This window comes from Scyliorhinus canicula, chromosome 18, assembly GCF_902713615.1.
Source record: "Scyliorhinus canicula chromosome 18, sScyCan1.1, whole genome shotgun sequence".
NCBI classification, from domain to species: Eukaryota; Metazoa; Chordata; class Chondrichthyes; order Carcharhiniformes; family Scyliorhinidae; genus Scyliorhinus; species Scyliorhinus canicula.
In genome coordinates, this window is record NC_052163.1 from 41,214,051 (window position 1) to 41,237,351 (window position 23,301).

General features: G+C 44.5%; 1 protein-coding gene across 1 annotated transcript in view; it reads right to left on the bottom strand.

Annotated features, from left to right (window-relative positions):
- Nucleotides 1-673: 673 nt before the first annotated feature.
- LOC119953109 (probable ATP-dependent RNA helicase DDX41) overlaps nucleotides 674-23,301 on the bottom strand; it is a 92,448-nt gene continuing 69,820 nt past the window's right edge. Inside the window, exons 13-17 of the mRNA XM_038776959.1 lie at nucleotides 20,308-20,404; nucleotides 15,211-15,360; nucleotides 9,400-9,471; nucleotides 5,294-5,404; nucleotides 674-1,240 (exon numbers count right to left, since the gene is read on the bottom strand). Of these exons, the coding sequence (XP_038632887.1) occupies nucleotides 1,104-1,240; nucleotides 5,294-5,404; nucleotides 9,400-9,471; nucleotides 15,211-15,360; nucleotides 20,308-20,404 (567 nt within the window). The 3' untranslated portion in view covers nucleotides 674-1,103. The remainder of the gene's footprint in view (nucleotides 1,241-5,293; nucleotides 5,405-9,399; nucleotides 9,472-15,210; nucleotides 15,361-20,307; nucleotides 20,405-23,301) is intronic.

A 23,301-nucleotide genomic window follows, 5' to 3' on the forward strand; every position in this document is an offset into this window, starting at 1 on the left:
TGGGGGCATGGAATGCACTGCCTGTGGAAGTAGTTGAGTCGGAAACATTAGGGACCCTCAAGCGGCTATTGGATAGGTACATGGATTATGGTAGAATAATGCAGTGTTGATTAATTTGTTCTTAAGGGCAGCATGGTAGCATTGTGGATAGCACAATTGCTTCACAGCTCCAGGGTCCCCAAGTTCGATTCCGGCTTGGGTCACTGTCTGTGCGGAGTCTGCACATCCTCCCCGTGTGTGCGTGGGTTTCCTCCGGGTGCTCCGGTTTCCTCCCACAGTCCAAAGGTGTGCAGGTTAGGTGGATTAGCCATGATAAATTGCCCTTAGTGTCCAAAATTGCCCTTAGTGTTGGGTGGGGTTACTGGGTTATTGGGATAAGGTGGAGGTGTTGACCTCGGGTTGGGTGCTCTTTCCAAGAGCCGGTGCAGACTCGATGGGCCGAGTGGCCTCCTTCTGCACTGTAAATTCTATGATTAATCTCGGACAACGGTTCGGCACAACATCGTGGGCCGAAGGGCCTGTTCTGGGCTGTATTTTCTATGTTCTATGTTCCTTTTGTCTGTAAAGGACTCCTGCATATGAATATATGTGCAATGGATGCTCGTGAAGAAGTTGGGGTCACTTTTGCATTCTAGGATGATCTTGGAGTACGGTGAGAGTGGCACTCAACACATTATTTCAGAAATAATAGACTTTATTTTCAACAAATATAGTTACTTTCTTGGTCAGTTGAGTGTCTAACACATCAATGAAGATCACCCAGCAAGAACATCCATCAAGATACTGAGGATTATGTAAGAATATATCCCATTTACTGAAGTCCATTGTTGCGGTGCAGGTTGACAAAAGCCAATACTTGTTCATCGTGGTCTTAACATCCAAATAAGGCAGCTAGCTGCTCGACAAATTGAAGTGTTCTGCAACAATGAAATGTTGCCTTTAAAATTGCAGGTAAGTGTGCTTTCAGCTGATCAAGAAAACATGAACATTGGGAAATGCATGGAGCTGGTCACAGAATCACACACCTGGCCTTCCTCTCTCTGTCTGCGTGCAGTGCACAGATGCGTTCACGGAGATGCTAGTTGCACTGTGGGTGTATCAAGTTAGAAGTCCATTGAGCTGTGAGCCAGATAGTCCTTGCGCCCAATGTTGCTGACCTGCTTCGTCTGCATGGCCTCCAGTTTTGGACAGTCTGTGATACGATGGCCCAAACCACCACAAAAGGTGCAGCCTCTTTCACCTGAACAAAGAACAAGAATTACATTAAATAGCAAATACATTTCCACCAGGGCTCATGCAGCCTCAATGTCTACAGTGCCTACACCACAAAGGAGGCGGGGATTTCACTCCTTTGTTGATAGCCTTCTGAAAGCCCAAATAAACCACATCCACTGGCTCCCTCTCATGAACTCCACATCCTCGAATAATTCCTTTTGTAAATCTATGCTGACTCAGTCCGATTCTGCCACTATTTTCCAAGTGCTCCGCTATTAAATCTTTTGTAATGGACTCTCGAATTTTCCCTACTATCGTTATCAGGCTGGCTGGTCTATGATTCCCTGTTTTCTCTCTACCTCATTTTTTAAATAGCAGGGTTACATTAGCTACCCTCCAATCTGTGGAACTATTCCAGAGTTCATAGAGTCCTGGAAGATGACGACCAATGCATCCACTATTTTGAGGGCCACTTCTTGAAGTACTCTGGGCTGTAGATTATCTGGCCCTGGAGATTTATCGGCCTTCAATCCCATCAATTTCCCACTTGCACATGTCTCCTTCGGTTCTCCCTCTCATGAAAACCCTGTGCTCCCTAATATCTCTGATATGTCATTTGTGTCTTCCTTTGTGAAGACAGAACCAAAGTATGTATTTAACTGGTCAGCCAACTCTTTATTCCCCACTATAATTCCCCTATTTCTGATTGTTAGAGACCTTCATTTGTCTTTAACAATCCTTTTCTCTTCCCATACCTATAGAAAATTTTAGTCAGTTTTTATGTGCCCCATAAACCTACACTCGTACTCTATTTTCCCCTTCTTTCTTTTACATTTAGAGTATCCAATTAGTTTTTTCCAATTAAGGGGCAATTTTAGAGTGGCCAATCCACCTACGCTGCACATCTTTGGGTTGTGAGGGTGAAACCCACGCAAACACGGGGAGAATGTGCAAACTCCACACGGACAGTGACCCAGAGCCAGGATCGAACCTGGGACCTCGGCATCGTGAGGCAGCTGTGTTAACCACTGCACCACCGTGCTGCCCTTCTATTTTCCCCTTCTTAATCAATCCCTTGGTCCTAATTTGCTGAATTCTAAACTGCTCCCAACCCTCAGGTCTGTTATTTTTCTGGCTAATTTGTATGCCTCTTCCTTAGATCTAATACTATCTCTAATTTCTCTTGTAAGCCATAGTTTGGCCACCTTTCCCATTTTACTTATGCGCCAAATAGGAATAAACAATTGTTGCTGTTCACCCAATTATCCACTGTCATTCCTTTAAGTAATGTTTCCCAATCCATCATAGCGGCACGGTGACACAGAGGTTAGCACTGCTGCATCACAGCTCCAGGGTCCCGGGTTCAATTCGGGCCTCGGGTCACTGGCTGTGTGGAGTTTGCACTTTCTTCCCGTGTCTGCGTAGGTTTCCTCCGGGTGCTCAGGTTTCCTCCCACAGTCAAAAGATGTGCAGGTTAGATGGATTGGCCAAGCTAAATTGCCCCTTCATGTCCAAAAGATTAGGTGGGGTTACTGGGTTACGCAGACAGGGTGGAGACATGGGCTTAAGTAGGGTGCTCTTTCCAAGGGCTGGCAGTGTAAATTCTATAACCACCTCACCTCATACCATCATAATTTCCTTTATTAAGATTTAGGTTCCCAGTCTTAGCATCAACTATGCCACTCTCCCTCGTTTTAAAAATAAATTTAAAGTACCCATTCATTTTTATCCAATTAAGGAGCAATTTAGCGTGGCCATACCACCTACCCTGCACATCTTTGGGTTGTGGAGGTGAGACCCACGCAGACATGGGGAGAATGTGAAAACTCCACACACACAGTGACCCGATGCCAGGATCGAACCCAGGTCCTCGGTGCCATGAGGTAACAGTGCTAACCACTGCATCACCATGTCACCCTTCACTCTCCACCTTAATGAAGAATTCTATCATATTATGGTCACTCATCTCCAAGGGGCATAGCACAACTAGATTCCCAATTGTTCCTTTCTCATTACACAATAAATTAATATTTTTTATTTGTTCATGGGATGTGAGCATCACTGGCTGGGTGAGCAGTTATTGCCAATCCTTAATTGCCTTTGAAGGACAGATAAGAGTCAGCCACATTGCTCTGGATCTGGAGTTGCATGTAGGCCAGACCAGGACATTAGTGAACCAGATAATCAGCAATGGTTTCATGGTCATCATTAGAATTTCAACTGCAGATTTTATTAGATTAAAATTTCACCATCTGCAGTAGCGGGATTCGAATGTGGGTCCCTAGACAACTAATCCAGTGACAATACCAGTATGCCACCAACCCCCCTTTCTACAGGAGGGAGAGGGAAAAACAAAAGAAACAAGCAACTTTCCATTGCTGCCTTCACTGACAATAACACAAACCAGGCAGTCATCTGTACACCTCACTGTCTGGTGTGTGGAGTGCTGATATCAGGAAGAAATTTAATTTTGAAAAGTTCAGTGACCTTCTCAAGAGTAAAACAATAATGTTACATGTCATCCGGAAATAAGCTGGTCTCAGTACAGCCCAAAGCTGCATCGCCCAAAGCCTAGCCCCTCTTGGAATCTCGCTTTGCACAAAATGACTGCTGTATTTCCCTGACAGACGTGATTGTGGCATGTCACAAGACTTTCTATTCAGCTGGCGCTGCCGAATTTCAGCAATTATTACTGGACGGCTAATATAGCCCTGGTGAGGAGGTGGCTGGTGGGGGATGCACTGGCGTGGGTGCGCATGGAGGCAGCTTCTTGTAAGGGCACAAGTTTGGGGGCATTGGTAACGGCGCCCCTGCCGTTCCACTGGTGCGGTACTCCACCAGTCCGGCGGTGGTGGCGGCCCTGAGAGTCTGGGGGCAGTGGAGGAGGCATGTAGGTGTATTGGTCTCCAATCTGCGATAAACATCGGTTTGCCCGGGGAGGATGGACAGGGGGAGTTCCGAATTTGGCGGAGAGCGGGGATTGAGAGGATGGGGGACTTGTTCTTGGAAGGAAGCTTCCCGAGCTGGAGGAGAAGTTTGCATTGGCTGGGGGAAATGAATTCCAATATTTAAAGATACGGGACTTTCTGCGGAAGCAGGTACCAACCTTCCCACTCCTGCCGCTAAGGGTGGTCTCTAGAGGATGGATAGGAGAGGGGAGTGTCTCGGACATATATAAAGAGCTTATGGGTTCGGAGGAGACGCAGACCGAGGAGCTGAAGCGAAAGTGGGAGGAGCAGCTGGGGGGAGAGATAGAGGATGGTCTATGGGCGGATGCTTTGGGTAGGGTCAATGCTACCGCAACATGTGCCAGGCTCAGCCTGATCCAATTTAAGGTTGTTCACCTGGCTCACATGACAGTGGCCTGGATGAGCAGGTTCTTTGGGGTGAAGGATAGGTGTGCGAAGTGTGCGGGGGTGGGGGGCCAGCGAACCATGTCCACATGTTCTGGTCATATCCAACGCTGAGGGGATTTTGGCAGGGGTTTGCTGACGCCATGTCCACAGTATTAAATATGAGGGTGGCAATGAGTCCGGTGGTGGCGATTCTTGGGCTATCGCAGGACCGGGGAATCCAGGAGGATAAAGAGGCAGATGTTCTGGCCTTTGCTTCCCTGGTAGCCCGGTGGCACATATTGCTGGCACAGAGGGACTCAAAGCCCCCGAATTCGGAGACCTGGCTTTCAGACATGGCAAGCTTCCTCTACCGGGAGAAAATTAAGTTCGCCATGAGAGGGTCTCTGCTGGGGTTCGCCCGGAGATGGCAACCATTCGTCGACTTCCTCGCAGAGAACTAATCGTCAGCAGAAAGGGGGGGGGGGGGGGGGGGGGGGGGGTTAGGTTAGCGTAGGTTAGGGGGGTAAGTAATGGCAAGACCTGTGGGAGAGGGAGGTGGAATTTGCACTATGTTTATATTTTCCTTCTTATGTGTTGATTTTGTTGCTGTTAAAATGCCAAAGAAATACCTCAATAAACCGTTTATTTAAAAAAAAGGACTTTCTATTCAGCTTTCCAAAGTTGGCCATCTGCAAAGAGAAGGGTTAGGCTAAAGGCCATTTACAGCCAACAGGCCAACGTACCTCCAATATCTAGCATAGTCTCATCTCCGGTCTGAAGGACTTGTAGAACAGGTGGGACTTTTTGCTTTGCTTCCAGTAACAGAGCCTTCAGATCCATTAACACCGACTCATCTGTAAGGAAAACATGCTTTAGCAAATCTTGCAAACACTAAAATGCACTGCAACAATTTATTTCTTGTAGTTTACATTTAGAGTATCAAATATAGATACAAGTCTGTCCAACATAACAAGCCTCACAGTAATTGAACACAGCCACAGTACATATACCCACAGATTTTTACATATTTGCACAGCCACTCCTGAAAATGGTTACTCTTGGCCAGGGTACAGCTCCACAGAAACTGCCTGTCATCCAGCAACGTGCATTTTTCACAAGTGATCATTCTTCCCATCAATCTGGATACGAGTGCCTGCAGGCTACATGTTTCTGGCAGACTGGCACCACAACCAAAATTGATTCTGTCCACACCTAGTACTCACACACACATGCACTCTGCAATGTGAGACACGACACAGGGAGTCAAAGTAAAAACCTTTGCCCTCCCAAGCCACGGAAACTCAGCTCAGAGTGGAAATCCAGCGAGAACCACAATTAAATGACGCAAGGACAAAATACACAATTGAGCACTTCATGAGATAAGTTAAGTATCTTCAATGATTTCCAAGAGTTGTGTTCAACCATTAGCTGTATAGCATAGTGGATGTGTTTGTTGTCCAGAGTAACGCTGAAACTCAAGACATTCACAGAAATAGAGATGGGGAACAGGACAAAGGAAACTCCCAATTAACATCACCTTGATTTGTAGTTGTTGCCAAATACAGCTTCTCTAACACTGTTTCAGTTATTAACTAAAAGGCACAGTCACTATAACATCCACTGTAAATTCGAACACCAGTTCTTGCCCCAAACCACAGTCTTCCAGTTCCCAATAATTGTAGTCAGTTCTGAAATGCAGCAAGACCAGGACAGCATTCAGGCTTGAGTTGATAAGTGGCTAGTAACATTCATGCACACAAGTGTCAGGCAATGTGCACCTCCAAAATAGAAAATCTAACCATCTCCTCATGACATTCAATGGCATTACCACTGCTGAATCCTCCACTATCGACATCCTGGAGTTTATCATTGATCAGAAACTGAACTGAACCGGTCACATAAATATGGCGGCTGCAAGATCAGGTCAGAGGCTGGGAATCCTGAGGCGAGTAACTCACCTCCTGACTCTCAAAAGCCTGTCCACCGCCTACAAGGCACAAGTCAGGAGTGTAATGGAATTATCTCCGCTTGCCTGGATGAATGCAGCTCCAACAACATTCAAGGTCACCCAATCTGCTGGATACCATCTAGAACAAAGCAGTCTGCTTGATCAGCATCCCATCCATTAATTTAAACATTCACTCCTCTCCACAACTGATTCCTCAACTATATACAATCTACATCAATGATTTGGATGAAGGGGGTAAATGTATATTTGATGATGACACCAAGGTAAGTAGGAAAGTAAGTTGTCAAGGGGAGACAGAGACTGTGCAAAGGGATATGGATGTGTTAAATGAGTGAGCAAAAATATGGCAGATGGAGAATAATGTGGGAAAATGTAAACTTGTCCACTTTGGCAGGAAGAATAGAAAATGGAGAGATTGCAGAAACTGGTGATACCGAGGGATCTAGTACATGATGGTACATGAATCACATAATGTTAGTATGCAGGTCCAGCAAGGATTAGATAGACAAATGGAATGTTGGTATTTATTGCAAGGGGAATGGAATATAAAAGTAGGGAAGTTTTGCTGTCGCTGTACAGGGTCTTGGTGAAACATATAGAATACTGTGAAGCCAGTGTCCAGTGGCATACCACAGAGATCTGTGCTGGGTCCCTTATTATTTGTCATTTATATAAATGACACAGCTGACTATGCCAGGGGTAGAATCTGTAAGTTTGCAGATGTCACAAAGATTGGCCGGGTAGTTAACAGTTATGTTGAGTGTCTTGGGTTAGAACATAGAACATAGAACAGTACAGCACAGAACAGGCCCTTCGGCCCTCAATGTTGTGCCGAGCCATGATCACCCTACTCAAACCCACGTATCCACCCGATACCCGTAACCCAACAACCCCCCCCCTTAACCTTACTTTTTTTTTTTATTAGGACACTACGGACAATTTAGCATGGCCAATCCACCTAACCCGCACATCTTTGGACTGTGGGAGGAAACCGGAGCACCCGGAGGAAACCCACGCACACAGGGGGAGGATGTGCAGACTCCACACAGACAGTGACCCAGCCGGGAATTGAACCTGGGACCCTGGAGCTGTGAAGCATTTATGCTAACCACCATGCTACCCTGCTTACAGGAAGATATAGACGGGATGGTCAAATGGACAGAAAGGCGGCAGATGGAATTTAACCCTGAAAAGTGAGAGGTGATACACTTTGGAAGGAGTAATTGACAAGTATTCAATGAATGGCCTGACACTGGGAAGTTCCAAGGAACCTTGGTGTGTTTGTCCATAGAACTCTGAAGGCAGAAGGGCAGGTTATTTGGGTGGTGAAAAAGGCATATGGGACATTTCCCTTTATCATTCGAGGCATAGATTACAAAAGCAGGGAGGTCATGTTGGAGTTGTATTGAACTTTGTCGAGGCCACAGCTGGAGTACTGTGTGCAATTCTGGTCTCCACATTATAAGAAGGATGTGATTGCACTGGAAAGGGTGCAGAGGCGATTCACCGGGATGTTGCCTGGGATGGAATATTTAAGTTATGAAGAGAGTTTGGATAGCCTAGGGTTGATTTCGTGGTAGAGGTGGGTGGTCTCACACCTTTAAAAAGTACCTGGATGAGCACTTGGCATATCATTCAAGGCTATGGGCCACATGCTGGCAAATGGGATTAGACAGGCAGGTCATATGTCTTTCATGTGTCGGTGCAGACCCGATGGGCCAACGGTTTTGTGACTGTGTACAGTTTTGGTCTCTTTATTTGGGAAAAAAGATATGTGTTGGAATTCTCCACTTAGAAAATTATGTTCTCCCGTCAGAGATGAATCGTCTCTAATTTGCACTTGCACTGGAAGCGAAAATCCAGAGGCGATTCCCTATCCTATGACATGGAAATTTAAGCATGGAGGAGATTGCGAGGGATTACCTCGGCAATTCCGCAATTGGGCTGCTGTTTTGAGCATATGGCCCAATAGCGAGGTTTGGCGGCTGGGCTCCCTCCGGTAACGCAATTGCTCCCCCTCCCACCACAGTACGTGGGTGACCCGTTCCCGCCCCACGATCCCCCACCAAAGACGCCCCCATAAAAGCCCCGACTTGAGTTCTACCATTACAGAGGCCCCTACTAGAGACCCCCCCCATAAGGGAGGCCCCCATCAGGAAGCCCTCCCATAAGAGAGACCACACACCCTCCCCCCCCAACCAGAGCCTCTCTCCCCATAAGAGAGATCCCCACCAAAGATCTCCCGTAAGAGAGACTCTCACCCCCCTCCGGCATTGAGAGATCCCTGCCTGGAAGCCCCCCATAAGAGCGACCACTGCCTGGAAACCCCCTCCCCCCCCCCATTACAGAGACCCCTACATTTGTGAGGGCCTCTCGTATTGGGGGGATTCCAGAAACCCACCTCAGCATTCACCTGAGGAAAGAGCTGCGCTCCAAAAGGTAATGATTCAAAACAAACCTGTTGGACTCTAACCTGGTGTTGTAAGACTTCTTCCGGTTCCTGTGAAACACAGCGGCAGCAGTGTGTACCATCTGCACAATGCACTGCTGGAACTCACCAAAGCTCCTTCAACGACATCTTCCAACCCTACAACCTCTACCTCATGGAAGTACAGGGGCAGTAGATGTATGGGAACACCAACACCTGTCAGTTCCCCTCCAAGCTACACATCGTCCTGACTTGGAATTACATCACTGTTCCTTCACTGTTGAGGGATCATAATCCTGGAACTCCCTCCATAGCAGCAGTATGGGTGTACATGCATCATATTGACCTCAGCAGCTTAAGAAGGCAGCTCATCACCACCACCTCAAGGACAATTAGGAATGGGCCTTGCCAGAGAAATCCACATTTCATGAATTTTTAAAAAAAAATCTTACCACAAGCCTTGTTGATGAATGTTGTGGCTATCCCTGTTTTCCCTGATCGACCAGTACGTCCAATTCTGTGAACTGAACATAGAGAAAGTGCTGAGATTTAAGGGACTTTCAAAAACAGAATCACGCTGACAGTAGCCAAATTCATCAGCCACACAAAGACCAGGCGTCCTACTGGGCAAGTGAACTGAGCAAAGAAAATTATTTACATGGGTTTGACTTCTCAGGCTGGAATCTAAAGCATTATATTTTGAATTTTACCCATTAATCCAGTGATCGGTTGAGCTGTAGCCCCATGGAGTTGTGCATCAAGCTCTACTTACACTAGTACACACACTGATCTCCAGCAGGACAATTTTCCATTGTCCCTGAACAAAACCAGAGGTGACTGTATTTGATACTGGGTTTGAATAGGAAAAGCATGAAAACAAAGATTTTAAATTCAAGCACAACAAACTTCGAGGATATGAGAAACAAATTGCTGACAGTAAACTGGGTTGAGCAGTTAACGTATAATCATTGAGACTTTGGAAAGTATTTGAGGAAGTAACTCACATAATACAAAACTAGAACACGTGGATAAGCAACCATAAGAGTCAGTTTCAAGCCAAAAGCTTTCTGCTAATACAAGCAAAAAATGAAATTTAGGAGATTCAAAGTGTTATAAATACAAAAAGGGTTAAAAATAAGGTAAGAAGAGATGCAGAAAGTGAATTTTAAGAAAGGGATAGCAAAGCTAACATTGAAGTTTTTATTTTTTTAATTTTTTAAAATAAATTTAGGAGTACCCAATTCATTATTTCCAATTATGGGGCAATATAGCGTGGCCAATCCACCTACCCTGCACATCTTTGGGTTGCGGGAGCGAAACCCACGCAAACACGGGGAGAATGCGCAAACTGCACGGACAGGGACCCAGAGTCGGGATCAAACCTGGGACCTCGGCGCCGTGAGGCAAGAGGGCTAACCCTCTGCGCCACTGTGCTGCCCCACATTGAAGTTTTCATAATTATTAAGAAAAAAGATTAGGTAGTACAAGAGAATCTAAAATTAAGTCAAGGAAAGAACTTACTGATTTTAATGCACGTGTGAAAAATGTTCATGGAGAAAATAATGGGATTTAAGATAGACAAAACCCCAGAACCCAAGAACATAGGAAATGGGAGCACTATTAAATAGGACTGTGGCTGATCATCAACCACAAATCCACTTTCCCACCCATTGTCTAAAAATATCTTTCTCAGCCATCAATATGCTCAAAGATACTCAATGACTCATCACCCATGGTTCTCTTGGATAGAGAATTACAAAGACCATAAGAAGAAATTTCTCATCTTAATCCTAATTCACGCCTTTCCCTGAGATTGTGACTCCATGATCTAGATTTCCCAACCAGGTGAAACAGTCGCATAATGGCTATCCCATTAAGCCATCTTAAGAATTTTATATGTTTTTATGAGATCAGCTTTCATAATTTTAGGAGTTCAGAAGAAGACGCCCATTCTACTCAATCTTCCCTCATTGGACAGCCCTCTAAACACAGGAATCAACCTGGTGAACCTTCATCGCAACTCCTCTCAGGCAAGTATACCCTTCCTATAATAGAGCCAAAACTATATATGATGCTCCATATGTGGTCTCACCAAAGCCCTATATAGTTAGAGCAAGATATCCTTACTCTTGGAACAGTCCAAAGAAGAGTCAAATTCAACTTGAAATGTCAAGTCCGTTTCTCTCAGAGCGGCACGTGGCACAGTGGTTAGCATTGCTGCTTCCAAAGCTGAGGACCCGGGTTCGAATCCCGGCTCTGGGTCACTGTCCATGTGGAGTTTGCACATTCTCCCCGTGTCTGCGTGGGTTTCACCCCCCCACAACCCAAAGATGTGCAGGTTAGGTGGATTGGCCACACTAAAATTGCCCCTTAATTGGAAGACTATTTTTTTTAAAAGTCTGTTTTTCTCTCTCCACAGATGCTGCCAGATCTGAGTTCCCCAGCACTTTCTGTTCTTATTTCAGATTTCATGGGATCATAGAATTCCTACAGTGCAGAAAGAGGCCATTCGGCCCATCGAGAGTCTGTACTGACCCTTGGAAAGAGCACTCTACTTAAGCCCTAGCATGGCCAATCCACCTAACCTGCACATCTCTGGACTGTGGGAGGAAATTGGAGCATCCGGAGGAAACCCATGCAGACATGGGGAGAAAGTGCAAACTCCACACAGACAGTCACCCGAGGCAGGGATTGAATCCGGGTCCCTGCAGCTGTGAGGCAGCAGTGCTAACCACTGTGCTGTCTCGGATGGAATATGGCAGACCGGCAGTACAGCAAGACCGTGTGGCAGGTTCCCCCAGCTAGGTGATCATGTCACATGACCATCACCACTTTTGTCTTTGAGGCAGCAGTACTAACCACTGTGCCACCATTTCAGGCATCCACATTATTTTCCTTTTATTTATATGAATATACTCAGAATTCTCCATATTATACTCCATCTGTGACCTTCTTGTCTGCTCACTTAACCCATCTATAACCCTTTGAAACTATTTGTGTCCTCCTCATTGCTTTCAACCGTTATATCATCAGACTTTAAATTGTTGAGGACCAAGCCTGTGACACTCTGCTAGTTACACCCTATCTTCCTAAAAGTTACTTGTTAATTTCTACTCTTGTTTTAAGACATTAAGCAAATCGTGAATTCATGCCTAAATATTAACCCCAATCCCACGAGTATGACAAACCTCTTGCATGGCAGCTTACTTAATGCCTTCAGAATGTCCAAATATACCACATCCACTTCTTTCCCTATATCCACCCCGCTAGTTATAATTTCAAAATACGGTGACAGACATTTTAAACATGATTTCGCTTTCATAAACTATGTTAACCATATTGTGATTTTCCAACTGCTCTATTACCATTTCCTTACGAACAGATTCGGTCATTTTTCCCTACTTCTGATATCAAGTTTCCTGTTTTCTCTCTCCCTCCATTCTTGAACAGTGGGCTTAGCCTTGATATCTCCTAATCCACATGAGCCTTTCTAGGTTCACAGGGCAGTTCTGGAAGATCAATACATCTCCCCAGCCACCTTTTTTAAAAAGCAAAAGAGACTTGCATTCATGTAGCACCTGTTGTGACTCGCAAGGCCCAAAGCATTTTACAGCCAATTAAGTACTTTTTCCAAGTATATTCATTGTTGTAAGAAAGAGGGCAGCTAATTTGAAAGGGTGTAGTTTTAGACATTATATTAGAATTTGTTTTAAAACTCTAGCTATCCACTAAATGCTGAAGGGGTTTAAATTCTTCTGTTCCATCTGTGCTGACGTTGTTAGCTGGAGGAAACCCCAAGGACACATTGTTCTGGTGATGGGGCCCCAGGAAAGACACAACAAATGGTCATTATCAAGGATGGAAATGAACAATGTGGGATCGTTCACCATTTTGCTCTGGTGGCAGATTGTCTGGAAGTAGACAGAAAGGGAGGCATAATCACAAAGGACTTTGACCAAGAGCCATCCAGACTCGAAACATTAGCTCCCTTCTCTCTCCACTGACACTGTCAGACCTGCTGTGATTTCCAGCATTTTCTGTTTTTGTTTCAGATTCCAGCATCCGCAGTAATTTTCTTTTATCACAAAGAACTGCTAAGTTTTACCTTGGGAAACAAGTATTATAAGTTAGAGGAATCAGGGAGGTTATTGATACCCACAGGGCTGATAGCAAGAAGCCAAATTTAAATATTAGAGGACAACATGCATGTGTCTTTGTATGAATTGGATTTAATTAAGTAGAAGTGTCTATGTTACATAGAATTTACAGTGCAGAAGGAGGCCACTCGGCCCATCGAGTCTGCACCGGCTCTTGGAAAGAGCACCCTAACCGCGGTCAACACTTCCACCCTATCCCCATAACCCAGTAACCCCACCCAACACTAAGGGCAATTTTGGACGCTAAGGGCAATTTAGCATGGCCAATCCACCTAACCTGCACATCTTTGGACTGTGGGAGGAAACCGGAGCACCCGGAGGAAACCCACGCACACACGGGGAGGATGTGCAGACTCCGCACAGACAGTGACCCAAGCCGGGAATCGAACCTGGGACCCTGGAGCTGTGAAGCGATTGTGCTATTCACAATGCTACCGTGCTGGATGCATGATATAAACCAAATTGATATTTGTGATTAGATATAGATAACTGGTAACAACTGATTGGCATATGCTAATTTCGTATAATTAAATCTTGAGTATAACCTCAATGTTATTCTTGAATCAGGGCTCTCCGACATGCCTACTTGGAACATGAGCAGCCTGTGCTATTGCTCGCAATAAAGGCCTCATTTGTAACACCAAGAATCTTTGTCTTGTTTTTTGTGAGTGGGAGAATGAAGTTCACTTGGCTGAATAGCTGTATTTTTCTCCACTACAGACAGCAGTGTGATATGACTGGAAATTTTTTTTTTTGTGACATTGACTGAGGGACACTAACTTCCCTGTTCTTCTTTGGAACAGCGAATTTTCTGTGCCTATGAGAGAGCAGACAAGCCTTGTCATAAAGTTTCACCTGAAGGTGGCTACTCCAACTGTGTTAGCGTGGAAATTTTGCTCACATCTTTAAAAACGGTCCATGGAATTTGTCAGCTTTTACTCCAAATAGCTCACTAATATTAACTGTTTTAAATTCTCCGCTCCCGGGAAAAATCAGGAGGGCCGTCGTGAACTCGGCCGAGTTTCACTGATGGCCTCAGAGGCCGCTCCTCGCCCCCTATTCTCCCCTCCCGCTGGGGCTAGGAGCGGCGCTCTGTAAATCTCGGCCGCGGGGGCGTTGCGCCGAGAATGACGTGGCCGGCGCGCCTAATGACGTCAGCTGCGCATGCGCAGGTTGGCCGGCTCCAACCCGCGCATGCGCGGCTGACGTCATGACGCTGACGGCACGAACCCGCGCATGCGCGGTGGCCGTCTTTCCCCTCAGCCGCCCTGCAAGACGTGGCGGCTTGATCTTGCGGGGCGGCGGAGGGGAAATAATGCGTCCGATTTGGACGCCGGCCCGACGATCGGTGGGCACTGATTGCGGGCCTGTCCCCTCCCGAGCACAATCGTGGTGCTCTTTCCTTTCTAGCCCCAAATGGGCTTCTCACTCCCGTTTCACGACGGCAGCGACCAGGTGTGTTCGCCGCCGTCGTGAAACAACAATGGCAGGCCCCTCGGCCCATCCGGGTCGGAGAACCGCCGTTCGCCGTGAAAAAAGGCGAGCGGCGATTCTTCCGAGCGCGGGGGGGGGGGGGGGGAGAATTTTGTCGGGGGGGGGCCCTCCCGTGATTCTTCCATGCCGCGTGGGGAGCGGAGAATGGCGCCCCTAGTTCCCCACTACTTCTTTGTGCCTCCTGCACTGTGCAGACAGATGCAAAATATTTGCTTAATCGCCTGCCATTTTCTTATTTCCCATTACAGCTTCTCCTGTCTCTGCCTCTAAGGGACACACATTTTCTTTTGCTCATCTCTTCCTTTTTAACCTAGACAAGCTCTTACGATCTGTTTCTACATTTGTAGCTAGTTTACTCTCAGTTTCCATTTTCTTCCTCTACTGACTTCTTACTGGGATGATTGAAACTTTCAGACTGAGCTCGATAGATTTTGTTTGGTCAGACTATCAAGAGATATGGAGCAACGGCAGGAAAATGGCCTCCTTCTCTTCCCAGGGTGCAATTGAACTGTAGATCATTCATCGGTGCGATCAACTCGATCAATACCAGGTACAAAGGAGCCTGTAACTCATGTCCACTGGTGCATCTACCGATTAAGGAACCTTTCTTACCATAATTCTCAATCTCCTCAGGCATATCATAGTTAATAACATGCTGAATATTTGGGAAGTCCAAGCCTTTCGATGCTACATCGGTTGCCACAAGTACATCCTTATTTCCTTCTCGGAACGCCTCAATGGCTTTAGTCCGCTCCTCCTGGTCTGCGAAGAACCAGAACATGAACAAATCATATTAAACTGTTCAATCAGCTGGTATAAAGCTATGCTTTAGAATCCACACATACTAAACAGTAGTACATTTTACCCTACAAAAGCCAAACTCCTTGAACAAGAGCAAAAATATATCAAATCTTGAGCTCTACTGAGTGAGAAAGGAAAGATTTTCACACTCAGAATCAACAACTTTCATTTGTATCATAGAAAAACATTAGGAACAGACAATAAATGCTGTCCAGGCAGAAACACCCACAATCCATGATTTTTTTAAAAATCCCAAACAACATTCAACACTCAGTCACAAATGATTGGTCAAAGAGGTACACTTTTAAGGAGTGTCTTAAAGGAGGAGAGAGGAATAGAGAAAGGAAGAGATTTATGGAGGGCATTGCAGAGCAACGGGCCTCAGTCGCTGAAGACGCAGCCACCAATTATAATAGCAATTAAAATCGGAGATGCTGAATTGGCAAGAATTGGAGGAGTGCAGATACCTTGCATGGTTGTGGGCCTGTAGAAGATTACGGAGGAGGGGTGTGGTCAAGGAGGGATTTGAAACAAAGATGAAAATGTAAAATCTGTGTTGTGTTTAAATCTGGGAGAAAATGTAATTAAGCGAGCACAGGAGTGATGGGTGAACAGAATTTGATGCAAGTTAGGATACAGGTAGCAGGATTCTTTACAACTTAAGTAGAGAGGGTAGATGATGGGAGTCAGGCCAAAAGAGCATGTAATAATCAAGTCAAGAGGTAAACAAAGGCATGGATGAGGGTTTCAGCAGCAGAAAGCTGAGACAGGAGTCGCAATGGGTGATTATACAGAAGTGGAAGTAGGTGGCCTTAGAGATTGAGAGAATATGGGTTTAAAGACCAGCTGTTGCAAACAGTATGGTTCAGACTCGGACAGTGGTCAGGGAGAAGAAAAATAATATAATAAAATGCTTTCCACGAAACCCCAGATAGACGTGTGAATGGAATTTCCAACAATCTTCTGAAGATACAACTGTTCTCGATAGCGTAACTACAATTTTCATAATATAAATGTACATTATTTATTATGTAACTGTACATTATAACATAGTCATCTATAGCACAACTGTACAATATCTACAACCAGGGATGAGGCGTGCCGAAGACAAAAAATTCTGACAAATGTTTATTACGATGTACTAAATAACAGAAGTAGGCCATTCAGCCCCTCCAGCCTGCTCCGCCATTCAATACGATTACGACTAATCTGTCTCTGTTTTGAATTCCACATTCCCATTTATCCTCAAAAACTTTTGATTTCTTTGCCTAACTGGAATCTATTTGCCTCCGACTTGAAAATATTCAAGTACCCCACCTCCACCTGAGACAGAAAATTCCAGAGTGCACACCCGTCTGAGAGAAAACGTTTCTCCTCAACACTGTCCTAAAAGAGCGACCCTTAATTTTAAAACAGTGCCCCTGAGTCCTGGACTCACCCACAAGAGGAAACATTCTTTCCACATCCACCTTGTTGAGACTACCCAGGGTCTTATATACTTCGATCAAGTCACCCCCTCACTCTTCTAAACGCCTGTAGAAACAAGCCCACTCTGTCCAACCACCCCTCATAAGAAAACATGTTAATTCCTCTGAGCCACCTACTACACATTTTGACCCTTCCTTAAATAAGACGACCAAAACTGCACACAGAATTCAAGATGCGATCTCACCAATATCCTGTATAACTGAAGCATAACATAACAATTTTTATGTTCAATTCTTCTCATAATAAAGCATTTCATTAGCCTTAACTACTTGCTGCATCTGCATGCTAACATTTTGTGACTCAAATACAAGAACACCTAGATCGCTATGCACCTCAAAAGTCTGCAGTCATTCTTCCTGTGAGTAATACTCTGCTTTTTTATTCTTCCTGCCAAAGTGAACATCTTCACATTTTCCCAGATTATACTCCATCTGCCAGATTTGTGCCCATGCACTCAACCTATCTATATCCATCTGCAACCTCCTTATGTCCTCTTCACAACATACTTTCCTACCTTTGTGTCATCTGCAAATTTACAGGTCGCTGGCCTAAGTTATTAATAAATATTGTAAAAAGTTGACAGACACCCTAGCACAAACCCCTGCGGGACTCCACTCGGTACATCATGACAATCAGAAAAAGACCTATTTATGCATACTCCCTGAAGAGGGCATTTTTAGGTAGCAGGCATTTTTTTAAAACTCTAGTTCCATTATTTATTGGAGACGTTAAAATCTTCAGTTCTGACTGTGAGAGACAAGCTGCCAATTTGTAAAAATACACCACAAGGACATAACCTGTCAGTGGGGCCAGCTCTAAGGCAGGAACTAGCTAGGTGTAAACTCTCAAGGTCTGTCTAACAATGTGGGACAATCTGCCATTTGTTCTGGCTCCAGGATATCTGCCGATCACAACAGGGAGGGGTGACTGATAGTCACACCAGATATCGGACCACCAATATCAATAATTGAAAAGTAACATACTGCCTTTGTACTGATTGAATAGTTTAATTAAGCATGCAAGAACGGCATGTGGCACAGTGGTTAGCACTGGGACTGCGGCGCTAAGGACCCAGGTTCAAATCCTGACCCTGGGTCACTGTCTGTGTGGAGTTTGTACTCTCCCCATGTCTGCGTGGGTTTCAACCCCACAATCCAAAGATGTGCAGGTTAGGTGGATTGGCCACGCTAAATTGCCCCTTAATTGGAGAAAAAATAATTGGGTACGAAAAGAAAGCATGCGTACCTTTGATTGGTTAATTATTCTCATATACTATGCACGATGTAACCTTAATTGAGTTATGATTGGACATAGATAACCAGTAACAAATGATTGGTATATGCTAATTTATTGTAACTAAATCTCAAAGTATATACAATTCTTGAATCTGTGCTCTCCGGCTTCCCAATGAGGAATGCCACGGGCCCCTGCTATAGCTTGCAATAAAGGCTGAGTTTTAACTCCAAGATGTTTGGTTTCTCGTGAGTGGAAGTGAAGTACACTGAAATCGAATAGCTGTACTTTTCCCCCCAAAACTGTTTTTTTGCCAATCTACTATCCATGCTACTATGTTACCCTCTAAACCATAAGCTTTTATTTTCTACAATAATCTTTGATGTAACACTTTATCAAATGCCTTCTGGAAATCCAAGCACAGTACGTCTAAAGGCTCCCCTATATCCACAGTGCATGTTACTCCCTCAACGGCCAATAAATTGAGTAAACATGATTTCTCTGTCACAAAACCCTGGCTGACTCTTCCCGATTACCTTGGTCTTTTTTCTAAGTGCCCCGCTATAACTTACTTGATACTTGACTAGAATACCTTTCCCACAACAGCTGGCAAGCTAACAAGACGGTAGCTTTCTGTTTTCTGCCAGCCTCCCTTCTTGAATAGCAGGGTTATATTTGGTACTTTTTAGTCTGATGGAACCTTTGCAGAATCTAGGAAGTTCTGGAAGATCAACACTAACGCATCTACTATCACATTAAACACCTCATTTATGACCCGAGGATGAAGTCCATCAGGATCCAGAGACTCGTCACCTGCAACTTCATTAGTTTGCTCAGTACAGCTTCCCTGGTGATTGTAATTTCACCAAGTTCCATTCTCTCCTCCACCATCCAATTAACAGCTATTACTAGAACTTTTAAAAATCTTCTACAGTGAAAACAGAAGCAAAATGTGTTCATTTCATCTGCAATTTCCTCATTATCCACTATTAACTCTCTAGAAGACCAACACTCACTTTATTTAATCTTTTCCTTTTTAAATACCTGCAGAAACACGTGTTATCCGTTTTTATATTTCTAGCTAGCTTCCTCTCATACTCTTAATTTCTTTCTTCGGATTACCCTTTTAGTCATTCCCTGTCGTTCTTTAGACTCTGACCTGTCATTCATCTTTGCACAGTTGTACGCTTTTTCCTTAAGTTTAATGCTTTCCTTAACTTCTTTATTTAACCAAGGGTGGTAGGTCCTCCACTTAGAATTTTTCTTTTATAGGGCAGCACGGTAGCATTGTGGATAGCACAATCGCTTCACAGCTCCAGGGTCCCAGGTTCGATTCTGGCTTGGGTCACTGTCTGTGCGAAGTCTGCACATCCTCCCCGTGTGTGCGGGGTTTCCTTCGGGTGCTCCGGTTTCCTCCCACAGTCCAAAGATGTGCAGGTTAGGTGGATTGGACATGATAAATTGCCCTTAGTATCCAAAATTGCCCTTAGTGTTGGGTGGGGTTACTGGGTTATGGGGATAGGGTGGAGGTGTTAACTTTGGGTAGGGTGCTCTTTCCAGGAGCCGTTGCAGACTCAATGGGCCGAATGGCCTCCTTCTGCACTGTAAATTCTATGATCTATGATAGTAGGAATATACTGAAATATCCCCTGAAATGATTTTATAAATTGCTTCTCTGTTGATCTACCCTAGTATCCCATTTCACTTCAGTTAGCGCAGCTTTCACGTATAATATATTTTTGTTTGTTGTCACTAGGCTTAATCACATAGTAACCCTTAATTACTTTCAAAATACTAGTGTTGGACCCATTCTTCTCCCTTTAAAACTGGATGTAAAATTAAATGATATTGTGGGCGCTGCTGTCTCGAGGTGCCTCTACTCTGAGGTCATTAATTAATTGGGCCTCGTTGGAGACTGTGGCCAAGGAAAGACAGAGGTTGGAAAAAAAATTAAAGGGGAAAAATTCCATTATCCAAAAGTCAGAGTTTTGCCACACGGTGGAAACTTTTCATCCTTGTATAACATACAGCCATAAAAGACCAAACACACACACACATTAAAATATCTAAGAGACTAGAAATCACTTTTATTTCAGTAAGATGTCACTCCCAATCAAGAGTTTTCTTATTTGCAAGTAGGGTGCCGGGGTACAGATGTGAGGACAGACAGTTTGTGTTTGAGCTTACCTTTCCCCCCGTGAATGGCAACAGCCTCCACACCCTTCAAGAGCAGGTATTCATGGATCGCATCTACATCAGCTTTCTTCTCCGCAAATATTAACACCTGAAATGTATATTAAGGTTGGCCACTTATCAAATCTAACACAACGCACAATATTTTAATGAATATATATTTGATAAACATGTCTACTTCCTAAAATTTAAAAAAAACTTGACAAAGTCTTTAATAAAGCTGAAGCTACGTCTACCTGTAAGCCAGAACAAAAGAATGTTTCTGGCAATATCAGAGAAGTTGGAACCGGATCAACTCTGCAGATATGCTCATGACCCCTGTGGCTGCAAGGATCAAAGTAAATTCTACAAAGGCCATCTACAGGAACTTTCATAAACCATAAGTCTACCAGTATGCTAGGATAAAGGACCCTGAAAACTCCTTTGAAATTCTTAATGGCTGGACCATTAACAATCTCCAGAATCCAGACAAAGGAACATACATCCTTTGTCAAAGCCAAAGTGGTGGGAGCCATGTGACTTGATCCCCTACCTGGAAGAATCTGCGACACTGTCTTGTTGTACTGCCAGTCTACCATCTTCCATCCAGCTGACACAGTGGTTAGCACTGCTGCCTCACAGTTCCAGGGACCCCGGTTCAACTCCTGGCTCGGGTGACTGTCGGTGTGGAGTTTGCCCTTTCTCCTCATGTCTGTGTGGGTTTCATCTGGGTACTCCGGTTTCCTCCCACAGTCTAAAGATGTGCAGATTAGGTGGATTGGCCGTGCAAAATTGCTCCTTAGTGTTCAAACGAATAGGTGGGCTTACTGGGTTACGGGGATAGACTGGAGGCGTGGGCTTAATTAGGGTGCTCTTTCCAAGGGCCGATGTAGATCCAACAAGCCGAATGGCCTCCGTCTGCACTGCAAATTCTATGATTCTATGATCTACCAAGCAGCAGCTCAAAACAAGGACTCAGTCCAGATGAATACCTGAACCCACCTACCACCACCCCAATCCATGCTGTTTCTGTTAGAACGTTTGTACCAGTGCCTACAAGATTAATTCATCTCTATGTGCCTATCATGTCATGGAACTCATTGCTATTGGAAAAGTTAATTTTCCAGCATCAGTCTTCAGTCTGCCAACCTCTGTGAAGGAATACACCATTGGAATTTGAGTCTGGACTTACGTGAAACAATCATTTTTTATTCTGTGGTCTTTGCCCTGCAAATTTTTATTTCTCTGTGTCCCCTCTTTTATTGTCCGAGTGAAAATAGGAGGCTACATGGCGACTTTCCTCTTGTGTTAGCGAATAAACTACCCCTCTGAGCTTACCCTATCTTGAGATTGCTATGGGGCTATTCATAGAAATTGGATCACACCAAATCTACGGGGTTGGGAAATACACCATCGTTTATAAAGGGGGGAATTCAAAATTAAAACACCTCTGTTTATGGACAGGGGTTGAAAGGAGAAATCAGGGTTATTTAAATTAAACCCTCTCCTGTCCGTAACATGTAAGATACCAAGCTTGCAGTTGAGTTTCACTGCTTGCAAAGTTCCTCAATTTGGCACTGTTTCTTTGTAATTCTCTGCTAAAAGCAAAAGAGATATTTACTAACCAGAGGCTTTGCATACTCCCTCTGCCATTTTGAGAGAAACGGTAGACTATCGTTTAAGGCATATGTACCGGTCACTATCTGAAACCTTGTCCAGTCCTCTCCCAGAAGGCAATGGTCACAGCTCATATGGGTCAGAACCTTGCACACACAAATGCACATACACATCCATGCACATTTTCACAAACACATGCACATGGGACACAGAAACCATGTGCACACGCATAAACACTGAAGGATCAGATGAACATGTTGTGATGAATGTAAGACATTGTTATATATTATATAATATATTTGTAGCAGTAATGTTATCGAAAACCCTGGTTTAAAATACATAAAGGCAGTGTGTCAACTTAAGCTGTGATTAGAAAGTCGTAAAATTGAGGTAACCATTGCTTCTAACCATTTACTTGTTTACAGAGAGATGGTTGACGGAACATTGTTTCGATTTCTGGCGATTCCCTGGGGTGTAGATAGTTTGAGGGATTGTGTTCAGTCTGAGTTAAGCAGGTCATGGGATAAGTTAGTGGGAGTCAGGTCTGTCTGTAGTTTTGCAGTCTGCTAGATTTTATGTTGAACAGCAGTTTGCCATAGGATTTGAGTCTGACAAGATAGAGGGAAGGAGCAGTGCTCCGAAACCTAGTGATTTAAAACAAACCTGTTGGACCTGGTGTTCTAACACTTCTTACTGTGCTTACCCCAGTCCAATGCCAGCATCTCCACATCAAAGATAGAAGGATTTTCAGGTTATTCCTGAAAGGGTCTCTCTCCAACAGAGAACTCCAAGTAAACCTGATTGGTAACTTTATTTATAAGTGGATTTTTAACTGTGTTGAGTTGCATGTTGGAACTCACACAAAGAAGTACACAAATGCATAAGCGTGCATACAAACATGCACGCGAGTATAAGCTCATATGCATGAACACATGTGCACATAGGAATGCACGTAGACCAGACTAACACATACATTTACACAAACACATGCATTCACATTTTCCATTGTAAAACAACACAAGGGGCTTCAGTCATGTTATGAAACAAAATGTAGGTGTTTGGGTTAAAACTTAACTAATTCAATGGGATACGATACCCACACAAGAGCAATACCCAGAAAGTCCAGGTCCAGGAAGCCGGCAAGTAAAGCTTCGTCAACGGATTTCGAAGCCTCTTAAGGCTCTTCTGCTGAGAAAATGGCGGAGGCTGCTGCCGAAACTCTAGCCATTCCACTGATGGCTGAGATGCTTTCAGGCACCTTGGCAGTGGAATTTCAGAAACAGTGGCGGACTGTCCCTGAGGAGCTCCATAACTCAATAGAAGTGGCCCGAATTCCCATTCAGTCGGCGTCGGCGAAGTCTGATGAGATGGTAAAGGCGCATGATGGAACGT